The sequence below is a fragment of the Neoarius graeffei genome, chromosome 13, assembly GCF_027579695.1.
Source record: "Neoarius graeffei isolate fNeoGra1 chromosome 13, fNeoGra1.pri, whole genome shotgun sequence".
Taxonomy (NCBI): Eukaryota; Metazoa; Chordata; class Actinopteri; order Siluriformes; family Ariidae; genus Neoarius; species Neoarius graeffei.
The window spans coordinates 35,024,613-35,049,842 of NC_083581.1; the positions used below are offsets into that span (position 1 = coordinate 35,024,613).

At 41.8% G+C, this 25,230-nt stretch overlaps 2 protein-coding genes across 6 annotated transcripts in view; one reads left to right on the forward strand and one right to left on the reverse strand.

Moving 5' to 3' along the window:
• The window catches only part of wu:fy63c09 (uncharacterized protein LOC797544 homolog), a 76,197-nt gene extending 75,321 nt beyond the window's left edge, over positions 1-876 (reverse strand). Inside the window, exon 1 of the mRNA XM_060937631.1 lies at positions 456-876. Coding sequence (XP_060793614.1) covers positions 456-555 — 100 coding nt within the window. The 5' untranslated portion in view covers positions 556-876. The remainder of the gene's footprint in view (positions 1-455) is intronic.
• An 8,175-nt stretch (positions 877-9,051) lies between these two features.
• LOC132896642 (FHF complex subunit HOOK-interacting protein 1A) overlaps positions 9,052-25,230 on the forward strand; it is a 37,649-nt gene continuing 21,470 nt past the window's right edge. The window contains exons 1-3 of one of the 5 annotated variants that reach the window (XM_060937627.1): positions 9,052-9,427; positions 21,922-21,955; positions 24,825-25,038. In XM_060937627.1, coding sequence (XP_060793610.1) covers positions 24,934-25,038 — 105 coding nt within the window. In that variant the 5' untranslated portion in view covers positions 9,052-9,427; positions 21,922-21,955; positions 24,825-24,933. Of the gene's footprint in view, positions 9,428-14,673; positions 15,255-20,884; positions 21,956-24,824; positions 25,039-25,230 lie in introns of those variants that run through there. The other 4 variants (XM_060937629.1, XM_060937628.1, XM_060937630.1 and 1 more) reach the window with 4 other exon arrangements.

Sequence of the window (25,230 nt, forward strand, 5' to 3'; positions counted from 1 at the left end):
ATTGTATCTCTCACTAATTCTACAGGAAGCGTGTGGTTTAGTTCTGATTGAACTTGGACGGTTATAGTTTGTTTTAATAACCTAATTTGTTTTTTTTTTTTTATTAATCAAAGTGTTTAGGGTTCACCGCTATTTCTGCCATTCTACACACCACAGAGAAATCCTCCGACTTGCTTAAAAAAATAATAAAAATAAATATTCAAACAAACTCATTATTCGGTTTATGAATACATTAACGCGCGACCTGAGAGCTACCTGTTTGAAAACACAAAACGCTAGTGTTGGTCATCTTTGTGACAAAACAGCAAAAGCAACTTTACTAACTGTTCCCCTTTTACCCAAAACCTATAAACACGGATATTAATACAAAGAGAATTAACATTAATAATAATAATAATAATAATAATAATAATGCGGATGCAAAGTGAGGCTCGCGCGCCGCTGAAACACTTCACCTGAAGCTGCAGTGGGAGCTCGCGGGTTCCGTCTCGCGCCGCCGGCCTCGCGCGCCTCTCTCAAACTTTCCTCTTCATCCTCCACTCTCGCTTCCGCCATCACCAGCCGCAGACCCGCTGACCCCTCTCTCTCTCTCTCTCTCTCTCTCCAACCAAAACAAACAGACCTCAGGGGCTGAACCTACAAGAAGAGCAGCATGTCTCCTGTCCTGTGTCCGATAATCCTGGAGAAACAGCCGAGAGAAAGTAAAACTTCTCTGTTTGAATCCGAATAGATAGCCGCTAATCAAAACTTTTCTTTAATTGACTTAATGAAGAGGAAAAACCAAGCGGAAGCTCCGAGCCGAATAAAACAATGTAGTTCATTATCTGAAACTACAACAGGCTCCAATAGAACTATCGCTCGAGCGTTTCGCACGCTCCTACGTCATGACGTAAACAGGAAGTTCGTGTGTGTAAAACAATCCGGGAGGCGCCAGACCACAACTACCAGCTCACCGGCCACTTTAATACAAACAACTTCTTCATTCTAAAGGGCCCCATACACGTTCAAAAAAGTCGATCAAACAAAGTTTGATCGTGTGTAGGGTGTTTTGATGTCAAAAATTTGATGTCCAAATTTTGACATATCAAATCACTTGATATTTTTTGAAGAGTCGTCAAATTATTGATGCGTGTGTGGGGGGCTTGTCTTTCCAATTGCTTGTGGAGACGTTGCAGTCAGGAATTTCAAGTCTTCAAAAGAATTTCCAGATGCCAGGTACCTCAGTGTGATGGACAAGCATTCACTTGGTGGTATAGATGAACGCATCACAGTGTCTTCTTTCAATATCAATGGCTTGACAAGGTCCAATAATTCATCGAAGGATGGGGCATCCATCCTAAGGAAATTACGGAAGTCCTCTGGTTCTTTGAGACGAAGTTCTCTGAGGAGGTTGACGTGACCGTACGTTCGCCGTTTCAAAAACCAGTCTTTCGACCATTTCCGCCGATGCCGAGGCGGTTCATTGTCCAAAGCGAACACAAGTGCTACGGCCACTGCTGCGTCCATGTCAAAGTTTTTGACAATACTGAATTTTTGATAGAAAAAACATTGAATCGTGTGTGGACATTTTACATCAAAATTTTGATACAAAATTTTGACGACTTTTTTGAACGTATATGGGGCCCTTAAGATTCCTCTTCTTGGCTGCAGGAGTGAAACCCAATGTGATCTTCTGCTGTTGCATGCTGAGATGCTTTTCTGCTTATTTATTTATTTATTATGATGGATGTAATGAAGCATGGTTAGTGTAAGGGTTGTTTTACAATCAGGGTACGCAAGCTAAAAATCACATTTAACACTTATTATCTTCAATATCAAAAGGCTTGACTAAATAAACTTGGTTGTTTATTGTAGCCCTGTGATAGCTCTATTTACCATGCAAAAAAAAAAATTGGTGATAACGTTATTTTTGGTGAATGTATGACAACATATGTCATATTTAGCAAAATTACTCGTGTCATTTCAAATCACTTTGATATTTTTTGAAGAGTCATCAAATTATTGATGCATGTGTGGGGGGCTTGATGGACAAGCGTTCACTTGGTGGTATAGATGAACGCATCACAGTGGCTTCTTTCAATAATAATGGCTTGACAAGGTCCAATAATTCATCGAAGGATGGGGCATCCATCCTAAGGAAATTACGGAAGTCCTCTGGTTCTTTGAGACGAAGTTCTCTGAGGAGGTTGACGTGACCGTACGTTCGCTGTTTCAAAAACCAGTCTTTCGACCATTTCCGTCGATGCCGAGCGGTTCATTGTCCAAAGCGAACACAAGTGCTACGGCCACTTGACAATACTGAATTTTTGATAGAAAAAACATTGAATCGTGTGTGGACATTTTACATCAAAATTTTGTATCAAAATTTTGATACAAAATTTTGACGACTTTTTTGAACGTGTATGGGGCCCTTTAGAAAAAGTGCTTTTTTGACCACAGGTAGCTCCAAAAGGGATGCACTTAAATCATTCTTTATACCATAAAACAAATATTTGGTTCCATATCATTGGAAACATAGTTAAGTTTTAATAAGTTTTCCGACTATTTTGATCAAATTAGTATGTAATTGTGTCAAAAAAAATGTCCTCTCCGAGACAGCTAATTTTTCAATATAAAGTAACATATCTAAAATGATTATTTTCATCCTAAAATGTGGTCAAGATATTGGGACATAAATATTAGAGACAACTAAGACAAAGCTTACAGCCTTATATTTAAAAGCACTATGGAAGTAGTGGATTCTGAATTGTCAAAAAAAAAAAATGTCCTCTCCGAGAATCACTTCATTTGTTTCTCCCAGCCCTGCTTAAAGCTACACTTAATCTTCTTTATCTTATAGCAGATACACAAAACTGCCATACACATATGTCAAAAAATTACCTGAAATCTGTTCTTTAACTTGTCCTTCACTTAAAAACTGGTACAAGAACCAGTTTGAATCAATTTGAATTTTGGACCCCTGTGACACAAACTTTGTACCCTGATTGTAAAACAACCCATAATGGAAACTTCTAATAAACACTTCAGAACACTTAGCAGTTGTCTTTTCAGTTATTTATTACTAGTGCATCTCAAAAAATTAGAATACCATGAAAAAGTTCCTTTTTTTCATAATTTAATTCAAAAAGGTAAACTTTCATATATTCCATATTCATTACATGTAAAGTGAAATATTTAAAGCCTTTTTTGTTTTAATTTTGATGATTATGGCTTATACAGTAGCTCATGAAAATCAGAAATCTAGTATCTCAAATTATTAGAATATTCCCTAAGATCAATCAAAAAAAGGATTGACAATACAGAAATGTCCAACTTCTGAAAAGTATATTCATTTATACACTCAATACTTGGTTGGGGCTCCTTTACCATGAATTACTGTATCAATGTGGTGTGGAGGTGATCAGTCTGTGGCACTGCTGAGGTGTTATTGAAGCCCAGGTTGCTTTGATAGTGGCCTTCGGCGTATCTGTATTTTTGGGTCGGGTGTTTCTCATCTTCCTCTTGACAATACCCCATAGATTCTCTATGGGGTTCAGGTCAGGCAAGTTGGCTGGCCAATCAAACACAGTAATATCATGGTCAGCAAACCATTTGGTAGTAGTTTTGGCACTGTGGGTAGGTGCTAAGTCCTGCTGGAAAAGGAAGTCAGCATCTCCAAAAAGCTCGTCAGCGGATGGAAGCATGAAGTGCTCTAAAATCTCCTGGTAGATGGCTATGTTGACTTTGGACTTGATAAAATACAGTGGACCAACACCAGCAGATGACATGGCACCCCAAATCATCACAGACTGTGGAAACCTCACACTGGGCTTCAAACACCTTGGATTCTGTGCCTCTCCACTCTTCCTCCAGACTCTAGAACCATGATTTCCAAATTAAATGCAAAATGTACTTTCATCTGAAAAGAGGACTTTGGACCACTGAGCAACAGTCCATTTCTTTCTCTCCTTAGCCCAGATAAGACACTTCTGACATTGTCTCTGGCTCAGGAGTAGCTTGATATTAGGAATGCGAAAGTTGTATCCCCTTTCTTGAAGATGTCTGTTCGTGATGGGTCTTGATACACTGACACCAGCCTCAGTCCACTCCTTGTGAAGCTTTCCCAAGTTCTTGAATCAACTTTTCTTGACAATCCTCTCAAGACTGCGGCCATCCCTGTTGCTTGTGCACCTTTTCCAGCCACCCTTTTCAGCAGTGACCTTTTGTGGCTTACCCTCCTTGTGGAGGGTATCAGTGATCATCTTCTGGACAACAGTCAAGTCAGCAGTCTTCCCCATGATTGTGGTTGTGTGTACTGAACTAGACCGAGAGATACACTGTGTTCATACTGTTTTACTCAAACTCAAAATGAAATATTCTAATATTTTGAGATGGGTTTTTTTTATGTTTTTGTACTGTATGCCATACTGATTAAAATTAAAATAGAAAAATGCTTGAAACATTTTAGTTTATGTATAATGAGTCTATAATATATAACATTTTCACTTTCTTAAATAACTGATGGAAAATATTGAACTTTTTCACAATATTCTCATTTTTTGAGATGCACTAGTATAGTAGATCTTGTAAAACAAGAGATCAGGCAGCTCCTCGGACCTGCCTGATCCATCCTGGTGCCCTGTGTCTGGTTGGAGTCTCATTGCATCTCTCCTGTGGAGGGCGGCTCCATGTGGACAGTTGGGGGTCGCGCCTGGAGGACACTCTGGACTCTTGAAGTGGTGCTTTTGTGGCTGGGGACTGCAGTTGACTTGCTGACTTTAGGACTGCAGTTGACTTGCTGACTTTGGGACTGCAGTTGACTTGCTGACTTTGGGACTGCAGTTGACTTGCTGACTTTGGGACTGCAGTTGACTTGCTGACTTTAGGACTGCAGTTGACTTGCTGACTTTGGGACTGCAGTTGACTTGCTGACTTTGGGACTTCCCTGTATGGCAAGGGCCTGGAAAGAGTGGAAAACTTTAAGTTCTTGGGAGTATTCTTTGATCCTAGACTTACATGGAGACACCATATAGGGAAAGTGGCTGACCGGTGCAAAAAGGTTATGAACTTAATGAGATGCCTTGCTGGAACCAAATGGGGAGCAAGTATGGCCTCTTTAAAATGAATTTATGTGTACCTGATAAGGTCAAGAATGGAATATGGTAGCCTGGCATATGGATCTGCCTCCAAATCAGTTCTGTCCTGGCTAGATGTAATTCAAGCTAAAGCTCTTAGGATATGCATAGGAGCTGTGCGGTCAGCGCCTGTAAGTGCTCTCCAAGTCGAAATAGGAGAAATGCCACTTAGTCTTCGCCGGAAGCAACTGCAGGCTAATTACTGGGTGAATATGAAGGGTCAAACAGACAATCATCCAGTTAAAGCAATAAGTCAGCCAAGCTGGGAGAGAGAGGTGGCAAAATTGTCAAGCTATGGATGGTCAGGTGACACTTTAGCAAAGGAACTGTCAATACATGACAAAGTCTTCTGTCCTGTTGTATTGTGGCCCACTGTTCCTTTGTGGCAGCTGGAGGTACCCAAAGTTGCTAGTGGTGGCAGCTGGAGGTACCCAAAGTTGATTTGGAGCTACTTGAATTAAAAGCAGAGAGTAAATCTGGAGACTTAATTAGTGCATTTTACATCCAGGTAGCAGAGAGATATCAAGACCACATTTTAATCTTTACTGATGGGTCAAAGGACCCAGAAACAGATGCCACTGGTGCAGCTTTTATTGTCCAAGGGTGGAACATTAAATCATACAAGAGAACATCAGATTTTTTGAATGTGTTCACAGTAGAATTGTATGCTATTCTAAAGGCAGTGCAGTGGGCAGCTCAGATAAATAATCAGAAAATACTGGTGTGCAGTGACTCTGTGTCAGCTGTTAGTAGTATTGGGACAGATTCATCCAGAAGTCGGCAAGACCTCATTTATGACATTCTTTTGGCAATCAGGGATGTGACGAGAAAAGGGATTGAGTTGTCACTGATGTGGGTTCCCACACATATAGGTATTCCAATAAATGAAAAAGTGGATAGGCTAGCAAAAAAAGCAGTGAAAAAAGAAAACATCTCATCTCATTATCTCTAGCCGCTTTATCCTGTTCTACAGGGTTGCAGGCAAGCTGGAGCCTATCCCAGCTGACTACGGGCGAAAGGCGGGGTACACCCTGGACAAGTCGCCAGGTCATCACAGGGCTGACACAGACAGAGACAACCATTCACACTCACATTCACACCTACGGTCAATTTAGAGTCACCAGTTAACCTAAGCTGCATGTCTTTGGACTGTGGGGGAAACCGGAGCACCCGGAGGAAACCCACGCGGACACGGGGAGAACATGCAAACTCCGCACAGAAAGGCCCTCGCCGGCCACGGGGCTCGAACCCAGGACCTTCTTGCTGTGAGGCGACAGCGCTAACCACTACACCACCGTGCCACCCAAAAGAAAACATAGACATCAATATTAGTCTATCCAAAGCAGAGGGCAAGTGTATTGTCTGGTCAAGTTAACCTAATATGGCAGCAGTGCTGGGAACAAGAGACTAAGGGGAGACATTTATTCTCTTTAACAAATAGAATGACTGATTCAGTAACCTGTAAAAGAAGAGGGTGGAAAAGGAAGGATGAAGTCACTATTTCTAGGTTGAGAATTGGCCATACTTACCTCAATAATACTCTCTTCCTTCTAGGAAAACATCAGGATGGACTGTGCCTAGATTGTCAACAGCCAGAGACAGTACAACATGTTCTTATTGCCTGTAATAAATACAATAGAGAAAGACAAGAACTTCTTACAGAACTCAGGAAAGTGGGCATGAAAGAAGTGTCAGTGGGATCAATTTTAGAAATGGGGTCAACTGGGAAGGGAAAGTGTTGGCTTTTTAAATATCTGAAGGACACTGGACTCATCAAGGGAATCTAATGCAGTAATGGAATGACACTGAAGGTGGCAGCAATGCAACAAATTGGATGCCAGCTGCCATAAAATGCCATAGAAGAAGAAGAAGAAGACTTTGGGACTGCAGTTGACTTGCTGACTTTGGGACTGCAGTTGACTTGCTGACTTTGGGACTACGGTTGTTGTGAATGGTTTTGCGCTCGGGTTTCTGTTGGTGGGGGGTTTATAGCATCAACAAAGCTGACTTTATATTAGGACTGTTAATGTGATAGTCATGTTGTCTGTTGTTGCCCGGATGGGGATAGGTTCCCTTTTGAGTCTGGTTCCTCTCGAGGTTTCTTCCTCATGTCGTCTGAGGGAGTTTTTCCTTGCCACAGGCTTGCTCATTGGGGATAGATTAGGGATTAAATTAGCTCATGTTTTAAGTCGTTCAAATTCTGTAAAGCTGCTTTGCGACAATGTTTATTGTTAAAAGCGCTATACAAATAAACTTGACTTGACATATAAAACAGGAAAAGAAAAGAAGACACCACCTCAGGTGATGCCGGGAGTGCGCACTCTGAGTTGTGTGTTAGTGGCTGTTATCTATTATACTCTAAAGGCATTCGCCTACTGCTCGCATCTGCATGTGATTGGCTCGAGGCTTGCCCTTGAAGCTAAACATTGGTTCTTTGTTAGAGCATGCACCTGGTGTGCTCTGAGATGTGCAGCGGATGCGTGGTTAGGCATAACATGACATGAAACATAAACAAGGCAGCCTGCTTATCACCAGCCGTTGAGTCAAGGACGCAGAAACACAGATAATAGGAATATTCATCTACTAAATTTCCTTCACAGTTAGATGAGATTAGATAGAACTTTATTGATCCCTTTGGGAGGGTTCCCTCAGGGAAATTAAAATTGCAGCAGCATCGTTACAGGATAAACAGAGAATAGAAAATAGAGAAAAACTTCTAGATAAATTAAGTATTTACATATACAAATATAAAAAAAGAATAAGATATGGGGGAAAGCCAGCAGGAGAGGTATTGCACATTATATTGCACATTGTCCAGTATTGCTTATTGTCAGGCTAGGCCACTGCTCCTTCCCTTCCCATCAGCTGTCCTCCTCTTACCCCTCCTCCCCCCCAGAGAGGAGTTGTACAGTCTGATGGCGTGAGGGACAAAGGAGTTTTTAAGTCTGTTAGTCCTGCACTTGGGAAGGAGCATTCTGTCACTGAACAGGCTCCTCTGGTTGCTGATGACGGTGTGCAGAGGGTGACTGGCATCGTCCATGATGTTCAGTAATTTGTCCATAGTCCTCTTCTCTGCCACCGTCACTAGAGAGTCCAGCTTCATGCCGACCACAAAGCTGGCCCACCTGATCAGTTTGTCCAGCCTGGATGTGTCCTTCTTGGATGTACTGCCCCCCCAGCACACCATGGTGTAAAACAGGACACTGGTGACCACGGACTGATAGAACATCCACAGGAGTTTCCTGCAGATGTTAAAGGACCACAGCCTCCTCAGGAAGTACAGTACAGCCTGCTCTGTCCCTTCCTGTACAAGTGGTTGGTGTTGCAAGTCCAGCTTACTGTCCAGCCACGGCCCGAGGTACTTGTAGGAATCCACAGCCTCCACCTCGACTCCCTCGATCAGAACTGGTCGTGACCTTGGTCTGGGCCTCCCAAAGTCAATGACCAGCTCCTTGGTCTTTGAGGTGTTGAGCTGCAGATGGTTCCTATTGCACCAAATGGCAAAGTCCCTCACCAGGCTCCTATACTCCTCTGTCGTAGGTAGGCATATTGGCACATTATTAAAGGTTACAAAATATAATGGTCTAATAATCCTATTTGAGCTTTTAATGCATCTTTGAATATATTCAAGGGAATATTTGCAGAATATTTCACAATGTAGAAACTGAGAAGCTTTAATTTGTTTAAATTAAGTTTTTTTCTTTTTTTAACATGTATCCCTGACAATGCTCTTATCAGTTGTTGTTGTTGTTGTTGTTGTTTAAAAAAAAAAGAACTATCAAGGGGCAACATGGTGATATCATGGTTAGCACTGTCGCCTCACAGCAAGAAGGTTCTGGGTTCGAGCCCAGTGGTCGACGGAGGCCTTTCTGTGTGTGTGCTCTGGTTTCCCTCATAGGCATATTGGCACATTATTAAAGTAAAGGTTATAAAATATAATGGTCTAATAATCCTATTTGAGCTTTTAATGTATCTTTGAATATATTCAAGGGAATATTTGCAGAATATTTCACAATGTAGAAACTGAGAACCTTTAATTTGTTTAAATTAACTTTTTTCTTTTTTTAACATGTATCCCTGACAATACTCTTATCTGTTGTTTTTGTTGTTGTTGTTTAAATAATAAAAAAAGAACTATCAAGGGGCAACATGGTGATATCATGGTTAGCACTGTCGCCTCACAGCAAGAAGGTTCTGGGTTTGAGCCCAGTGGTCGACGGAGGCCTTTCTGTGTGGAGTTTGCATGTTCTCCCCATCTCTGTGTGGGTTTCCTCCAAGTGCTCTGGTTTCCCCCACAGTCCAAAGACATGCAGGTAAGGCTAACTTTTATTATTATTATTATTGTTATTAATATTATTATGGATGTAATGAAGCATGGTAGGCATATTGGCACATTATTAAAGGTTATAAAATATAATGGTCTAATAATCCTATTTGAGCTTTTAATGTATCTTTGAATGTATTCAAGGGAATATTTGCAGAATATTTCACAATGTAGAAACTGAGAACCTTTAATTTGTTTAAATTTTTTTTTTCTCTTTTTTTAACATGTATCCCTGATAATGCTCTTATCAGTTGCTGTTGTTGTTGTTGTTGTTTAAATAAAAAAAAAGAACCATCAAGGGGCAACATGGTGATGTCATGGTTAGGACTGTTGCCTCACAGCAAGAAGGTTCTGAGTTCGAGCCCGGCAGCCGGTGAGGGCCTTTCGGTGTGGAGTTTGCATGTTCTCCCCGTGTCCATGTGGGTTTCCTCCGGGTGCTCCGGTTTCCCCCACAGTCCAAAGACATGCAGGTTAGGTTAACTGGTGACTCTAAATTGACCGTAGGTGTGAATGTGAGTGTGAATGGTTGTCTGTGTCTATGTGTCAGCCCTGTGATGACCTGGCGACTTGTCCAGGGTGTACCCCGCCTCTCGCCCGTAGTCAGCTGGGATAGGCTCCAGCTTGCCTGCGACCCTGTAGAAGGATAAAGCGGCTAGAGATGATGTGATGTGATGTGACAACTTGCATAACATATGTCCAAGATTGTATTTATGTTCATAACTATCCTGTAACTTATTTGAGTGATGTCTGACGAACTTGCAGTTCGCTACGAGAATCACCTTTGCTGCCAGGCTGTAACCTTTCTTATTTCAATGGGCTCTATGGACTGGCAGCAGTGTTGCCAGATTGGGCGGTTTTAAGTGCATTTTGGCGGGTTTTGAACATATTTTGGGATGGAAAACGTCAGCAGTATCTGGCAACACTGACTGGCAGCCGGGTATCCATTGCAGTCTACGAGACGGCTCTGAACAGCCAATTTCTGCTAGTTGTTATTGGTTAAAATCAACAAAATCGTCACTTCCAGGGAAGCTGGGCTTCTCTGGGACTAAACGAGACAGTGGGAGGGACAAGAAGCCGGGCTGATAAAGGATTATTGGAGGTAGTGTTTGAAAGACATGAGGAGGGCGGTACTTCGGCGAGGAACACGGAAGTATGATCAGTCAGTCCCTAGTGGATGTCGAGAAAGTGTAGTCGTGTGCCAAAGTGCTGTCCGAATTTCTTTTCATATAAACGGTTCTTCTCATTGATGTCTCTGTACATTACTCTGTAAATAAATGTAAATATTACTCGTTGTGCTCTGTTAAATTTCATCCATTCTATCAGTTTGATCATTCGTGAATTCACTCGCTTATTTCATTTGTAGTTCAATCTGGTTGTAGGCTAGCTTGAGCCTTATTGGGATCTGCAGTGCTAGCTGCTAACAGAAATTGGTAAAGTCTTTGGAAAGCACAACCAGCTGGTATGACAGGGTCACAGACCATTTTCTGGAAAAGGAGTGGAGGGCAGAATTTGTGTATAAATAGTGTTCATGTTCATGAATCTGAAGGTTCAATATTGTTCAGTAATGTTAAGAGAATGGTGGGCTCTGTGTTATAGGTTATACCTGGGTATAATATTCAAGGTTCTGTGTGTTGCATAGCCTACCTGGTTATGAATTTCCAGACTGTGTTGCAGAAGATGTTCAAGGATGTGTTGCACAGCTGGGTGTTGTGTTAAAGACTCTGTGTTGCATATCAGAGTATGATGTTCAAGGCTCTTCGTTGAATAGCCAGTGATTTTTGGATGTTTGATATTTTTGATTAAGGATATGAGGCACTAGCCTGGCAAGCCAGACTATAACATGAAACGTACAAGCAAAAATACTTTCTGCCACTAGGTAGGGTTGTCTAGTTCACTATGCTAATGGGGCACACCTTTCTATGCTTTGATATCCGGCCTACAGGTTTTATGATGAATGCGTAAAATGGGCTTCCCCTGTTCTAAAAACCAGCAGCCGCCACTGTCATGGACATCACCAGACGCTGTGTTTCCTCCTTTTTAATGCTCTGCCAGGCCTTTACTGCAGCGGTTTTCAGTTGCTGTTTGTTTGTGGGCCTTTCTGTCTGAAGTTTAGTCTTTAACAAGTGAAATGCATGCTCAATTGGGTTGAGATCAGGTGACTGACTTGGCCATTCAAGAATATTCCATTTCTTTGCTTTAATAAACTCCTGGGTTGCTTTGGCTTTATGTTTTGGGTCATTGTCCATCTGTATTATGAAACGCCGACCAATCAATTTGGCTGGATTTGAGCACACAGTATGTCTCTGAATACCTCAGAATTCATCCGGCTGCTTCTGTCCTGTGTCACATCATCAATAAACACTAGTGACCCAGTGCCACTGGCAGCCATGCATGCCCAAGCCATCACACTCCCTCTGCTGTGTTTTACAGATGATGTGGTATGCTTTGGATCATGAGCTGTACCACGCCTTCGCCATACTTTTTTCTTTCCATCATTCTGGTAGAGGTTGATCTTGGTTTCATCTGTCCAAAGAATGTTCTTCCAGAACTGTACTGGCTTTTTTAGATGTTTTTTTTAGCAAAGTCCAATCTAGCCTTTTTATTCTTGAGGCTTATGAGTGGCTTGCGCCATGCAGTGAACCGTCTGTATTTACTTTCATGGAGTGACTTCTCTTTATGGTAAATTTGGATATTGATACGCCTACCTCCTGGAGAGTGTTGTTCATTTGGTTGGCTGTTGTGAAGGGGTTTCTCTTCCCCACGGAAATTATTCTGCGATCATCCACCACTGTTGTCGTCTGTTGGTGTCCAGGTCTTTTTGCACTGATGAGTTCACCAGTGCTTTCTTTCTTTCTCAGGATTTACCAAACTGTAGATTTTGCCACTCCTAATATTGTAGCAATTTCTCGGATGGTTTTTTTTTTCTGTTTTCGCAGCTTAAGGATGGCTTGTTTCACCTGCATGGAGAGCTCCTTTGACCGCATGTTTTCTTCACAGCAAAATCTTCCAAATGCAAGCACCACACCTCAAATCAACTCCAGGCCTTTTATCTGCTTAATTGAGAATGACATAACGAAGGAATTGCCCACACCTGTCCATGAAATAGCCTTTGAGTCAGTTGTCCAATTACTTTTGGTCCCTTTAAAAACAGGGTGGCACATGTTAAGGAGCTGAAACTCCTAAACCCTTCATCCAATTTTAACGTGGATACCTTCAAATGAAAGCTGCAAGTCTGGACTTTATGTCCATGTCAATTATATAACTATAACTTGAATATGTTTCAGTAAACAGGTAAAAAAAAAAATGTCAGTGTCCAAATATATATGGACCTAACTGTGTGTGTGTGTGTATATATATATATTACACACAGAGTCTACCTGTAATGTGCAGTTTTTTTTTCCGAGCCTCTCAATAAGGCAATATTTCTATACTTTTCAAGGTAGATAATGCAAATAGCCCTCTGTATTTAAAGGGATAGTTCGGGATTTTTGACATGAATCTGTATGGCATCCCCATCAATAGTGTCGTGCAAACACACTGACTTACCCCTGACAGCATCCTGTGAGTCCAGTTCTTGTCCAGTTTTGGTCCAGACGAAAGTAGTCCGGCAAGTTTGTTGGGGTCACGAAAGTAAAACGTTTTTCGTCTCAAAACAGTATGTGTTCAAAAGAGTGATATATTTGCATCACAAAACCGTTGTCAAATAAAAAAAAGTCAGACCTCGAAATCGCTTGGCACTATTTTCTCTCCCTTCTTATCACTGCGCGCTGCCGGCTTCATCCAGCTGCGGCTCCAGCTTCAAGGATAAGCTGGAGCCGCATAAGTAGGAGTCCCGGCGGGTGGTTTGTATTCGATTCGTTTATATCCCGACCTTGTTAGCTGTCAGATTTATGTTCATGGACCCGGTAAGCTGGTAAATAATATTTATTATTATTTTTTTTTCTTTACCAAATTCTAACAGAAAACGAGAGCGCCCGAAAGGGAAAGCTGAGCCGAGCTGCTTCACGGCTGTAATGCAAATTGCTTTCCTCCTCAGTATACAAGTGCGCTTCCATGGCAGGGAAAAAGAAACTACCACTGCTGCCTATGTAGTGCCCTATTTATACAAATAGGAGTCATTCAAGATTCAGCCATGTTTTTGCTCCGTGTCATGGCTGAATCCTGAATGACTCCTATTTGTATAAATAGGGCACTACATAGGCAGCAGTGGTAGTTTCTTTTTCCCTGCCATGGAAGCGCACTTGTATACTGAGGAGGAAAGCAATTTGCTGCTGCTAAACACTGTCGAACAACTAATGAAAGTTGTTGGCTAGCTCGCACACAACTGTTAACAGTGACAGCGCGCACTGATCGCTATTGAGAGAAAGTAGCCCCAAGCAATTACAAGGTGTGACTTTTTGGACTACAAGGGTTTTGTTATGCTAATAAATCACTCATTCGAACACGAGCTGTTTTGAGAAGAAAAACGTGTTACTTTGCAGACCCCAGGAAACCTGCCGGAACTACTTGTGCACTGACCAACACTGTACAATATCTAGGCTCACAGAACACTGTCAGGGGTAAGTCAGCGTGGATGCACGACACTGCTGACGGGGATACCATATAGATTCATGTCAAAAATCCCGAACTATCCCTTTAAGCTTTCGTTTGTCTAATTTTTATTTTCTCTAGCCGCTTTATCCTGTTCTACAGCGTCGCAGGCAAGCTGGAGCCTATCCCAGCTGACTACGGGCGAAAGGCGGGGTACACCCTGGACAAGTCGCCAGGTCATCACAGGGCTGACACATAGACACAGACAACCATTCACACTCACACCTACGGTCAATTTAGAGTCACCAGTTAACCTAACCTGCATGTCTTTGGACTGTGGGGGAAACCGGAGCACCCGGAGGAAACCCACGCGGACACGGGGAGAACATGCAAACTCCACACAGAAAGGCCCTCGCCAGCCACGGGGCTCGAACCCAGGACCTTCTTGCTGTGAGGCGACAGCGCTAACCACTACACCACCGTGCCGCCCTTTAGTTTCAGTTTTTATTTGTTATCTGTATGACATTTTCTTGCTACTGTAACACGTAAATTTCCCTGATGTGGGATCAATAAAGTGAATCTAATCTAATCTAATCTAATCTAATCTAATCTTAGAATCAAGCAGATGTTCCTATTAAAGTGGCCAGTGAGTGTATGTTTAAGTCATCTAACCACAAGATGGCAGTGAAAACATGATGATAAGACCTCGGCTTGTTTTATTACTGTTTTTCTGGAAACTACGTTCAATTTTCACTACATCATATATAAGTTTATTTATCTATAAGTGCAAAAAAAAAAAAAGCCCAGTAAACTAACGAGCTCATGTCTTTAACGTGAACTTTCAACGTCACAAAGTTCTACTCAACCCTATAAACTCTCAACAATGCAGGTCGGAGTCCTAAACGGCATCAGGACAAGACACACAGTGCACTACGTGTGCTGTGGAAGTCATCAGTCCATCCTCTATCTCGTGCACTTCTCCAGGGAGGACGGAGTGATTCGGGAAAGAGCCCGTCTGGGTGTATTTGCATATGTAAATGAGTGGGCTGGGTTTATGGGGAATCCGGAGCGCCTTGTGTGCCCGGCGGGAGGATTATTCTGATCCTGAGCCGCCCGAATTAAACCCCGCACTTTTACATTCACATGAACGAGGGTTTTTTTTTCTTTATATCTGTTTCTTTCCGGGAATCATGCGGAATATAATCGGTGGATGTGAATTTACAAGAGTTTAACGGATTTCCCTTTTCAGAAGACAGAATAAATTCCTTCACAGCAGAATATAAGGGGTGAGATTTATAGCGGATTTACTTCTGCCGCAACATCATCTAAGACCTTAACATCTGTTTATTATAGTGTTTTTGTTAGAGGATGGTGCTCTTTTGTATTTAAACAGAGTAGCTAAAAATTAGTAAATGAAATATAACTAGAAGGAAATAAATAAATAGATAGATGAATGAATGAATGAATGAATAGATACATAGATAGATGTTAGTACGGTGGTGTAGTGGTAGAGCACTGTGACCTCACAGCAAGAAGGTTCTGGGTTCAAGCCCAGTGGCCAACAGGGGCCTTTCTGTGTGGAGTTTGCATGTTCTCCTTGTATCTTTGTAGGTTTCCCCGACAGTCGAAAGACATGCAGGTTAGACTAATTGGTGGCTCTGAATGTGAGTGTGAATGGTTGTCTGTGTCTATGTGTCAGCCCTGTGATGACCTGGCGACTTGTCCAGGGTGTACCCCGCCTTTCGCCTGTAGTCAGCTGGGATAGGCTCCAGCTTGCCTGCGACCCTGTAGAAGGATAAAGCGGCTAGAGATAATGAGATGAGATGAGATGGTTGTCTGTGTCTATGTGTCAGCCCTGTGATGATCTGGTGACTTGTCCAGGGTGTACCCCACCTCTCGCCCGTAATCAGCTAGGATAGGCTCCAGCTCGCCCACAACCCTGTACAGGATAAGCGGCTACAGATAATGGATGGATGGATGAATGGATGTTAGTACAGTGGTGTAGTGGTTAGCACTGACCTCACAGCAAGAAGGTTCTGGGTTCGAGCCCAGTGGCCAACAGGGGCCTTTCTGTGTGGAGTTTGCATGTTCTCTCCATGTCTGTGTGGGTTTCCTCCAGGTGCTCCGGTTTCCCCGACAGTCCAAAGACATGCAGGCTAGACTAATTGGTGGCCCTGAATGTGAGTGTGAATGATTGTTTGTCTCTATGTGTCAGCCCTGTGATGACCTGGTGACTTGTCCAAGGTGTACCCCTCCTCTCGCCCATAGTCAGCTAGGATAGGCTCCAGCTTGCCCACGACCCTGTACAGGATAAGCAGCTACAGATAATGGATGGATGGATGGATGGATGGATGAATGGATGTTAGTACAGTGGTGTAGTGGTTAGCACTGTGACCTCACAGCAAGAAGGTTCTGGGTTCGAGCCCAGTGACCCGACGGGGGCCTTTCTGTGTGGAGTTTGCATGTTCTCTCCATGTCTGTGTGGGTTTCCTCCAGGTGCTCCGGTTTCCCCGACAGTCCAAAGACATGCAGGTTAGACTAATTGGTGGCTCTGAATGTGAGTGTGAATGGTTATTTGTCTCTATGTGTCAGCCCTGTGATGATCTGGTGACTTGTCCAGGGTGTACCCCGCCTCTCGCCCATAGTGTACCCCACAGGGTGTACCCCATCACTCACCCACGACCCTGTACAGGATAAGCAGCTACTGATGATGGATGGATGGATGTTAGTCGGCTAGTAAAATTATAGACTAAGTATTGTGTGTGTATATGCAATTTCAACAAAGATATCGTCAAACCTGGTTATTAAAGACCATTTTAAACAATACCAGTTAAAGGTTTTTGAAAATATTTTTTGACAATTTTGGTATATAAATGACTTATCAGTCTGCTGTAGTCAAAGAGGAATAAAGCACTTTGGGACAAAACTAAATATTATAGGAAAAATAATGAACTTCAGGGTAACAGTAACTCTGCTTCACTTCCAGCTGCATTACACGATAACATCATGTCCCCAAATGTTTATTAGTTATGTATGTTGTGAAGTCTCACTGTTACGAGACCTGTAATATTCTCCAATATTATTGTATTTCCTGTTTGGGGATAAAAATGTTCCATTAACACTGTATGTAGGCCGAGGACTTATACCAGTTTTGTTGGATCACATGTAATAGACATACCTTATAACTTATGTCCAGGTGAAAATACTTTGGGGTGTGCTGTTGTAAGAAAATAATCAATAAGAGGGTAATGAGCCTTGGCCCAAAGTGGAGTTACTGTTAGCACCCTGAAGTTGATTGTTTTATGTTCCAGTATGTCTTGAAGTGTTTTGCCTAATGCAACTAACAAAAAAAAAAAAAAGAGCGTTCTTGGGCCTGAAGGATTTCCTGTGCTGGAAAACCTAAAGTTAAAGCTTTACTTTACAAACATGACTAATACAAAGCACTAATGCTGGAGACTCCTTCCATAAATGCGAAATAAACATCTCCTCACAGAAAACTACACCATATTGGTGATCACACATTTTTAAAATATGCCATACAAGTCCCTGTGTAATTTTTTCCGATAGAAATGATCATTTCTGTTCTATTATTTTATACGTATTAGAGCACATTAATACAGGCGCGGATCCAGGAAAATGGGGGGTGGGGCGTCAACCCAGTAAGGCGGGGGTCTGGGGGCCAACAGAGGCCCTTGGAAGTTCTGCAGTTTTTAAATGCCTGGAGATGCATTTTGAGCTGTCAGAGCATGTTGTAAATGAAATCTTTTAAAGAAAATTACCATATCAAAAATATGTTTTAAAAGTAGGAACTTTGAAAACCATTTTATTAGTCACTGAAAACGATATCGTCAGAGTTGCAGGTATATGTGTAGAACATAATTACAACTGATATATGGTCATATTTATGAAAGTTGCATTGTCATATAATGCATTACTACATGACATTACAGTGTCGTACACTGACCACAAAACACCTTCATCTCATCTCATTCATCTCATTATCTCTAGCCGTTTTATCCTTCTACAGGGTTGCAGGCAAGCTGGAGCCTATCCCAGCTGACTACGGGCGAAAGGCAGGGTACACCCTGGACAAGTCGCCAGGTCATCACAGGGCTCAAAACACCTTATATCAGTAAATTATTACTATTTTAGCAACTGCAATCTGAGCTCCTGCTCAGGACATTCAATGTACATATACGACTGTGAATATACCCAGGGAAACTGAGAGAATGTAAGTGGCCACTTAAGATAGAGCTTAATACTGACATAACGATAAACAAACACTGCAAGAGTTGCATGTCTGTAATACAAAGTCAGTAACTGCAATCTGAGTTCCTGGGTCTAACAGACACAATGATTGTGTGAGTTGCGTGTGAACAAGTCCTATAATAAAGTCTTAGTTCCCAAGACTCAGGGGATTTCAAGCAGATTTTCTTCAGAGCCGTTGCAGAAATCAACATCTCTCACAGGTTTATCCAGCCGCTGCCGGAAAAATCAAAGTGAGGCTCAGCCCTAAAATGGCACGTGTCCCATGTACATACACAGGGTATAGTGAGTACAGGGAGACCCTATTAATGAATATGAGCGGTAGCCAGACAGCCAACACTTGTGTATACGCAATAAGCCTGCTGCAGCATCTTATCATTTTGGCTTGTGAACATGCGTGTTAATGATACCATAAACATAAAAGGATGGCACACACCCTTTACATGTAGTCTTCAGTGCAGTCCGGGAATACAGTAGGTTATTATGTCGATGAACAAAGTTCCCACGCCCTGTTAAAATCCAACAGGACTCGCCCAGCTCGCTTTTCACTGCATTCGTGTCACGAGCGAAAAAAACTCAGCTAGGACCTACTATTAAATGTAAATTTATACCATAAACTCTTCAGCTCAATCCCACATAATTTATTTTGTTTATTTTTAAACCTTATTAATTAAAAAAATGGGAGGCATATCTCAGTATCTGCAATAAAATCAAGTCACAATTCCAAGTTGCCATGTACTAAAACTATTTTTTTAAACCCGTAAGCCATCAGAGCTGAAGTTATATTAAATTAATGAACTTATGAAACCATAACAGCACAATACTAGAACACATAGGGCAGCACGGTGGTGTAGTGGTTAGCGCTGTCACTTCACAGCAAGAAGGTTCTGGGTTCGAGCCCCATGGCCGGCGAGGACCTTTCTGTGTGGAGTTTGCATGTTCTCCCTGTGTCCGCGTGGGTTTCCCCCGGGTGCTCCGGTTTCCCCCACAGTCCAAAGACATGCAGGTTAGATTAACTGGTGACTCTAAATTGACCGTAGGTGTGAGTGTAAATGGTTGTCTGTGTCTACAGCAGTGGCAGCTGGTAGTCTTTCAAACAGGGGAGGCTGGTCGGTTACGATATTTCCAGATTTTAAAAGAAAAAACACATCAATTTTGCCCATACTCTTGCCTCTGATCTGGCTGATTGTTGGCAGGGTCACAAACTGTGAAATAACAGGTTCTTTTGCCCCATTAGCCTACTGTCCAATATACATGATGGTGGTGTTGGGGGAGGTATATTTTAACATTTTATATTTTAAAATTGTGGCATGTTGTTTAAAAATTGATCATTATTGGAAGCAGCTCTTTGTCAGGAATCTCAGCAGTAACAGCAGAGTGTTCTGGAATAGGCACAAGCACTGACCTTGGGGAGCCAAACATAGAGCTGGGTGCCACACATTTCATTCAATGACACTTTCCCTATATTTTACTTATTTTGACTGAGAAATGTTTTATTGACAATTTTGATAGCCCTTCACTTTTAATCCAGGTATGTAGTGTGAAATGTTCTCGGCTGTGTTTTTGTTTAAAAATGTTTTCCAAATTGTAGCTGTGTTTAATTCATATCCAGAGAAATATATATTCCAATATAATATACTCAGCATAAGCATTTTAAATAGATTCTATATTTTTGGTCCAACCATGACATGTTACTAAAGTAGCCTATTTACTGTTGTTGATGTGGGTCACCACCATATCAGTATTATTTAAAAGAAAATTCTGCCCTCCTTTCTTTTTCTAGAAAATGTTCAGTTACCCTGTCATACCAGGTGGGAGTCTTCTCTAGAGACTTCACTAACTTCCTCTCAATTGCAAGTAGAGCAAGGTTGCTGAGTCGAATTTGAGTACATGCTCATTGCTGATCTCGTGTCTTTTATATGCACTTGTGAAATTGTGCAGGTCATCAAAGCCCACGTTTGACCAAATCACAGATCCGGGTTTAATCAAGAGGCATGGCCAACAATACATTTTCCTCGTCACTGAACTTGCTGTTAGCCAATTCACTTTCTCGTACCAGGAGAGCTGAAAGGAACGAGTATTATTCCCTACCTTTTTCACCAAGTCAATTTGAGGCGTTGGTCTACCCTGCTCTTTAATTTTAATTTTTTCCTCGAAAGGAAGACTGGCAAATGGCTTCGCCAAAATTAAATCAGCAATGTTTGGCATCCGTGCGCAGCTTTCTTGCTAGCTGACTAGCCCCCTCAAGTTCAAGTTCAGTCACTCAAATAAACAAAATTTCTGGAACTAAGATAGCAAACTTGACAACACTATATTTACACTTTATTTACAATGAAAATATATACAAACTAAAAAAGCTGGTAGAAACCGTATGTAATGAATGAAATCGAAATGTAAGCTGATCTCTTACAATACACCACAGCACTTGCAAATCCGCATGGGACTGAACTGAAATTCACCGCTGCCTGTCTATATTTGAAACGAGCTGTCAATCAAAGAAAATATCCGGCCACTTTCACCAATCACCAGTCTCCTCATGGAAAGCTTTGCCATGTCCCTCCCACTGTGAGGCTGGGAGTCCGTGGGAGTCCGTGGGCGGGCGTTTTCGCAGTATTTTTCCAATAATCGTCTTGCATTTTGATATTGAAAAGCGCATAGCTCCCAAATGCCATTGAAGTCCACTGAGGCTGGGCTGCATCGCGTTGTCACGAGGGGGAAAAACTCACGCACACATATTAGGCGAACTGGGGAAAGTTATAAGGGAATGATTTCGCACTGTAGTTGGGTTGAGCACATATATTTCTATGATTCTGGATCTGAAATAGCAATGTTATAAGGTCGGCTATAACATAAGCCTAGCGCAATTCATCCTACACGATGTTCATCATTTTTAGAGGAGGCTAAGCCTCCCTCGTTGTCTTAGAGCAATCGCCCGTGGTCTACAGTATGTGTCAGCCCTGTGATGACCTGGCGACTTGTCCAGGGTGTACCCCGCCTTTCGCCCGTAGTCAGCTGGGATAGGCTCCAGTTTACCTGCGACCCTGTAGAACAGGATAAAGCGGCTAGAGATGATGAGATGAGATGAGATTGAGACTAGAACACAATTATAATATCAGCCAACATTCCTATGCAGCTTTTTGAAATGCCTTTCAGGTCTTAAAATACATTTTAATAAACCCATTTAGCATTTCAATGCCCTGTGTAAATGATCTGTGAGCTTAAAAGCACTGCTTCATAAAAGAAGCCACAATGTGCTGATTAATGTGCTTAATCCTGTATTAACATCTGCTGCTTGACCCTGTAAAAAAATAATACCACATCTGGGCAAATCTGTCTTTCTCCTTCTCTTCTTTTTAAAAATTGTATCTGCTTATGCACTTGTTCCATGTGTGTGGGTGGGTGCGGGTATGAGGTCTCATCCCTAAATTTACCCCGAGAGATTTAATAAAAAGAAATGAATCATCATTTCAACATCTGGAACCACAATTTTGTCCCTGAGACGATCTAGATATGAGAGTCATATTTACAGTTAGTTCCCTTTATTTACAGTCAGGACTCCTGAGCTCCTCGTCCTTCCCATGCAGATGTTTCCCAAAAGCAGTTTCATTTCTTACAGCTTAACGAATAATGTTTCTGCTTGTTCCCTTGTATTTAAACCTCACTCTCTTCTTGTCTGTCTCAACCCAGAACTCGAATCGCGGTCAGGCTCGGCTGTGCTGAGGTAAGAATTTTGGGGAATGATGAGGAATGCTAGGAATCTTAGATCAGAGTCTCCACCCTACAGGGACAAGCTAAGGGCTGCTGCACCATGAGCAAAACAGTTGAGGAAGTCTAGTCTAGATCTAACACTTAAACTATAAAAAACAGATTTGATCAAATCAGATAAAGTATGACTTTTAGTACATTTTTAATATAGAAGAATAGAACATTATGAGTCTTAAACATCCCGGCTGTTGTTATTGAACAGTACATCATGCAGTGTCTTGCAAAAGTATTCAACCCCCCCGCGCCCCGTGTTTGTCCTGTTTTGTCGCATTACACGCTGGAATTAAAAATGGATTTTTGGAGGGTTAGCACCATTTGATTTACACAACATGCCTACAACTTTAAATGTGAAAATTGTTGTTCTATTGTGACACAAACAATAATTAAGATGAAAAAAAACAGAAATCTGGAGTGTGCATAGGTGTTCACAACCCAAACCCCCAAAGGGCAATACTTTGTAGAGCCACCCTTTGCTGCAATTACAGTTGCAAGTCTCTTGGGATATGTCTCTATTAGCTTACCACATCTAGCCACTGGGATTTTTGTCCATTCCTCAAGGCAAAACGGCTCCAACTCCTTCAAGTTAGATGGTTACGTCAGTGTACAGCAATCTTCAAGTTATACCACAGATTCTCAATTGGATTGAGGTCTGGGCTTTGATTAGGCCATTCCAAGACATTTAAATGTTTCCCTTTAAACCACTCCAGTGTAGCTTTAGCAGTATGTTTAGGGTCATTGTCCTGCTAGAACGTGAACCTTCGTCCCAGTCTCAAACCTCTGGCTGACTCAAACAGGTTTTCCTCCAGAATTGCCCTGTATTTAGTGCCATCCATCTTTCCTTCAGTCCTGACCAGCTTTCCTGTCCCTGCAGATGAAAAACGTCCCCACAGCATGATGCTGCCACCACCATGCTTCACTGTAGGAATGGTGTTCTCAGGGTGTTGGGTTTGCACTACACATGGCATTTCCCATGATGGCCAAAAAGATAAATTTTAGTCTCATTTGACCAGAGAATTTTCTTCTATGTGTTTGGGGAGTCTGCCACATGCTGTTGGGCAAACTCCAAATGTGTTTTCTTCAGCAATGACTTTTTTTCCGGCCACTCTTCCATAAAGCCCCGCTCTGTGGAATGTATGGCTTAAAGTGGTCCTATGGACAGATATTCCCATCTCCACTGTGGATCTTTGCAGCTCCTTCAGTGTTATCTTTGGTGTCTTTATTGCATCTCTGATTAATGCCCTCCTTGCCCAGTCTGTGAATTTTCGTGAACGGCCTTTTCTTGTCAGGTTTGTTGTAGTGGTGCCATATCTTTCCATTTTGCTATAATGGATTTAATGGTGCTCCGTGGAATATTCAAAGATTGGGATATTTTTTATAACCCAACCCTGATCTATACTTCTCCACAACTTTGTCTCTGACCTGTTTGGAGGCTCATTGGTTTTCATGTTGCTTGCTTAGTAGTGTTGCAGAGTCAGGGTCCTTCCAGAACAGGGTGATTTATACAGATATCATATGACAGATCATGTGACACTTTGATTGCACACAGGTGGATCTTAACTAATTACTGTAGGTGACTTATGAAGTGAACTGGGGTGGCACGGTGGTGTAGTGGTTAGCGCTGTCGCCTCACAGCAAGAAGGTCCGGGTTCGAGCCCCATGGCCGGCGAGGGCCTTTCTGCGTGGAGTTTGCATGTTGTCCGCGTGGGTTTCCTCCGGGTGCTCCGGTTTCCCCCACAGTCCAAAGACATGCAGGTTAGGTTAACTGGTGACTCTAAATTGACCGTAGGTGTGAATGTGAATGGTTGTCTGTGTCTATGTGTCAGCCCTGTGATGACCTGGCGACTTGTCCAGGGTGTACCCCGCCTTTCACCCGTAGTCAGCTGGGATAGGCTCCAGCTTGCCTGCAACCCTGTAGAACAGGATAAAGCGGCTACAGATAATGAGATGAGATGAAGTGAATTGGTTGGACCAGCTCTGGGGTTTCATACGAAAGGGGATGAATACCTATGCACGCTCCAGATTTCTGTTTGTTTCATCTTAATTATTGTTTGTGTCACAATAAAACAACAATTTGCACCTTTAAAGCTGTAGGCATGTTGTGTAAATCAAATGGTGCTAACCCTCCAAAAATCCATTTTAATTCCAGCTTGTAATGCGACAAAACAGGACAAACACCAAGGGGGATGAATACTTTTGAAAGACAGTGTAGTTCTGGTGAATTCTCCATTTTGAATCTGCATGTCTTGAATTATTAACTTCAAGAGAGAATAAAATACAGGCTGGTGAAGGAACGATGGCTTACAGATGCTATAATGTAAGTGATAACAGGGGAAAAAAATAAAAGGATCAGCAGACTTAATTCAATTAATATGTAATTGTTAGTGTTGGCAAATCACTGTGGTAAAAGGGGAATAAAACACTTCAAAGTGTCCTAGCCTTAAAGTTAAAAGTGTTTTACTGCTTACTATCATATTATTATGTCCAAATTAAACTTTTTCAATGTATTAACGCTGATGAACAAATTACAGTGTATTCCTTTCCTTTTTCTTTAGTGTAACATAGTAAAGCTGCACAATTAAATTTTTTTTATCACATTTGGCAATGCGTTAAATTGTAATATTTGTCTACTAGGTTGAATTGTCTTATAAAAGTTACACAATTTATGTGGCCAAGATATGTGCATTTAAAAGGGTAAAATGTTTTTGTCTAATTTGGCCAAATAGTAATAAGCCACTTATTGTACAGATATAATATCAGTAGTCTACATGAAAAAAAAAAGTCTATGCTTTTTTCACGATACTTTGACCGCTTTTGTCTTTAACCAGCAGAAGCATGCTTCCTCTGTTTCTGGTCTTGCTATTGTCATTTGGCCGTCATGGAAAAGATCCAGATGTCAAATGCATTATGGTTTAGCTCCTCCTACTCACCGGAAAGATGATGGCATCTGTGGTCTCCAGTGGTACCAGGGGGCAGACCCTAACTCTTAGGGGTGTCGATCCTGAAACATGCATGATTGTCTTCAAAAACCACTGGGCACAGGTAATGCAAGACCATCTACAGTGGTGCTTGAAAGTTTGTGAACCCTTTAGAATTTTCTATATTTCTGCATAAATATGACCTAAAACATCATCAGATTTTCACACAAGTCCTAAAAGTAGATAAAGAGAACCCAGTTAAACAAATGAGACAAAAATATTATACTTGGTCATTTATTTATTGAGGAAAATGATC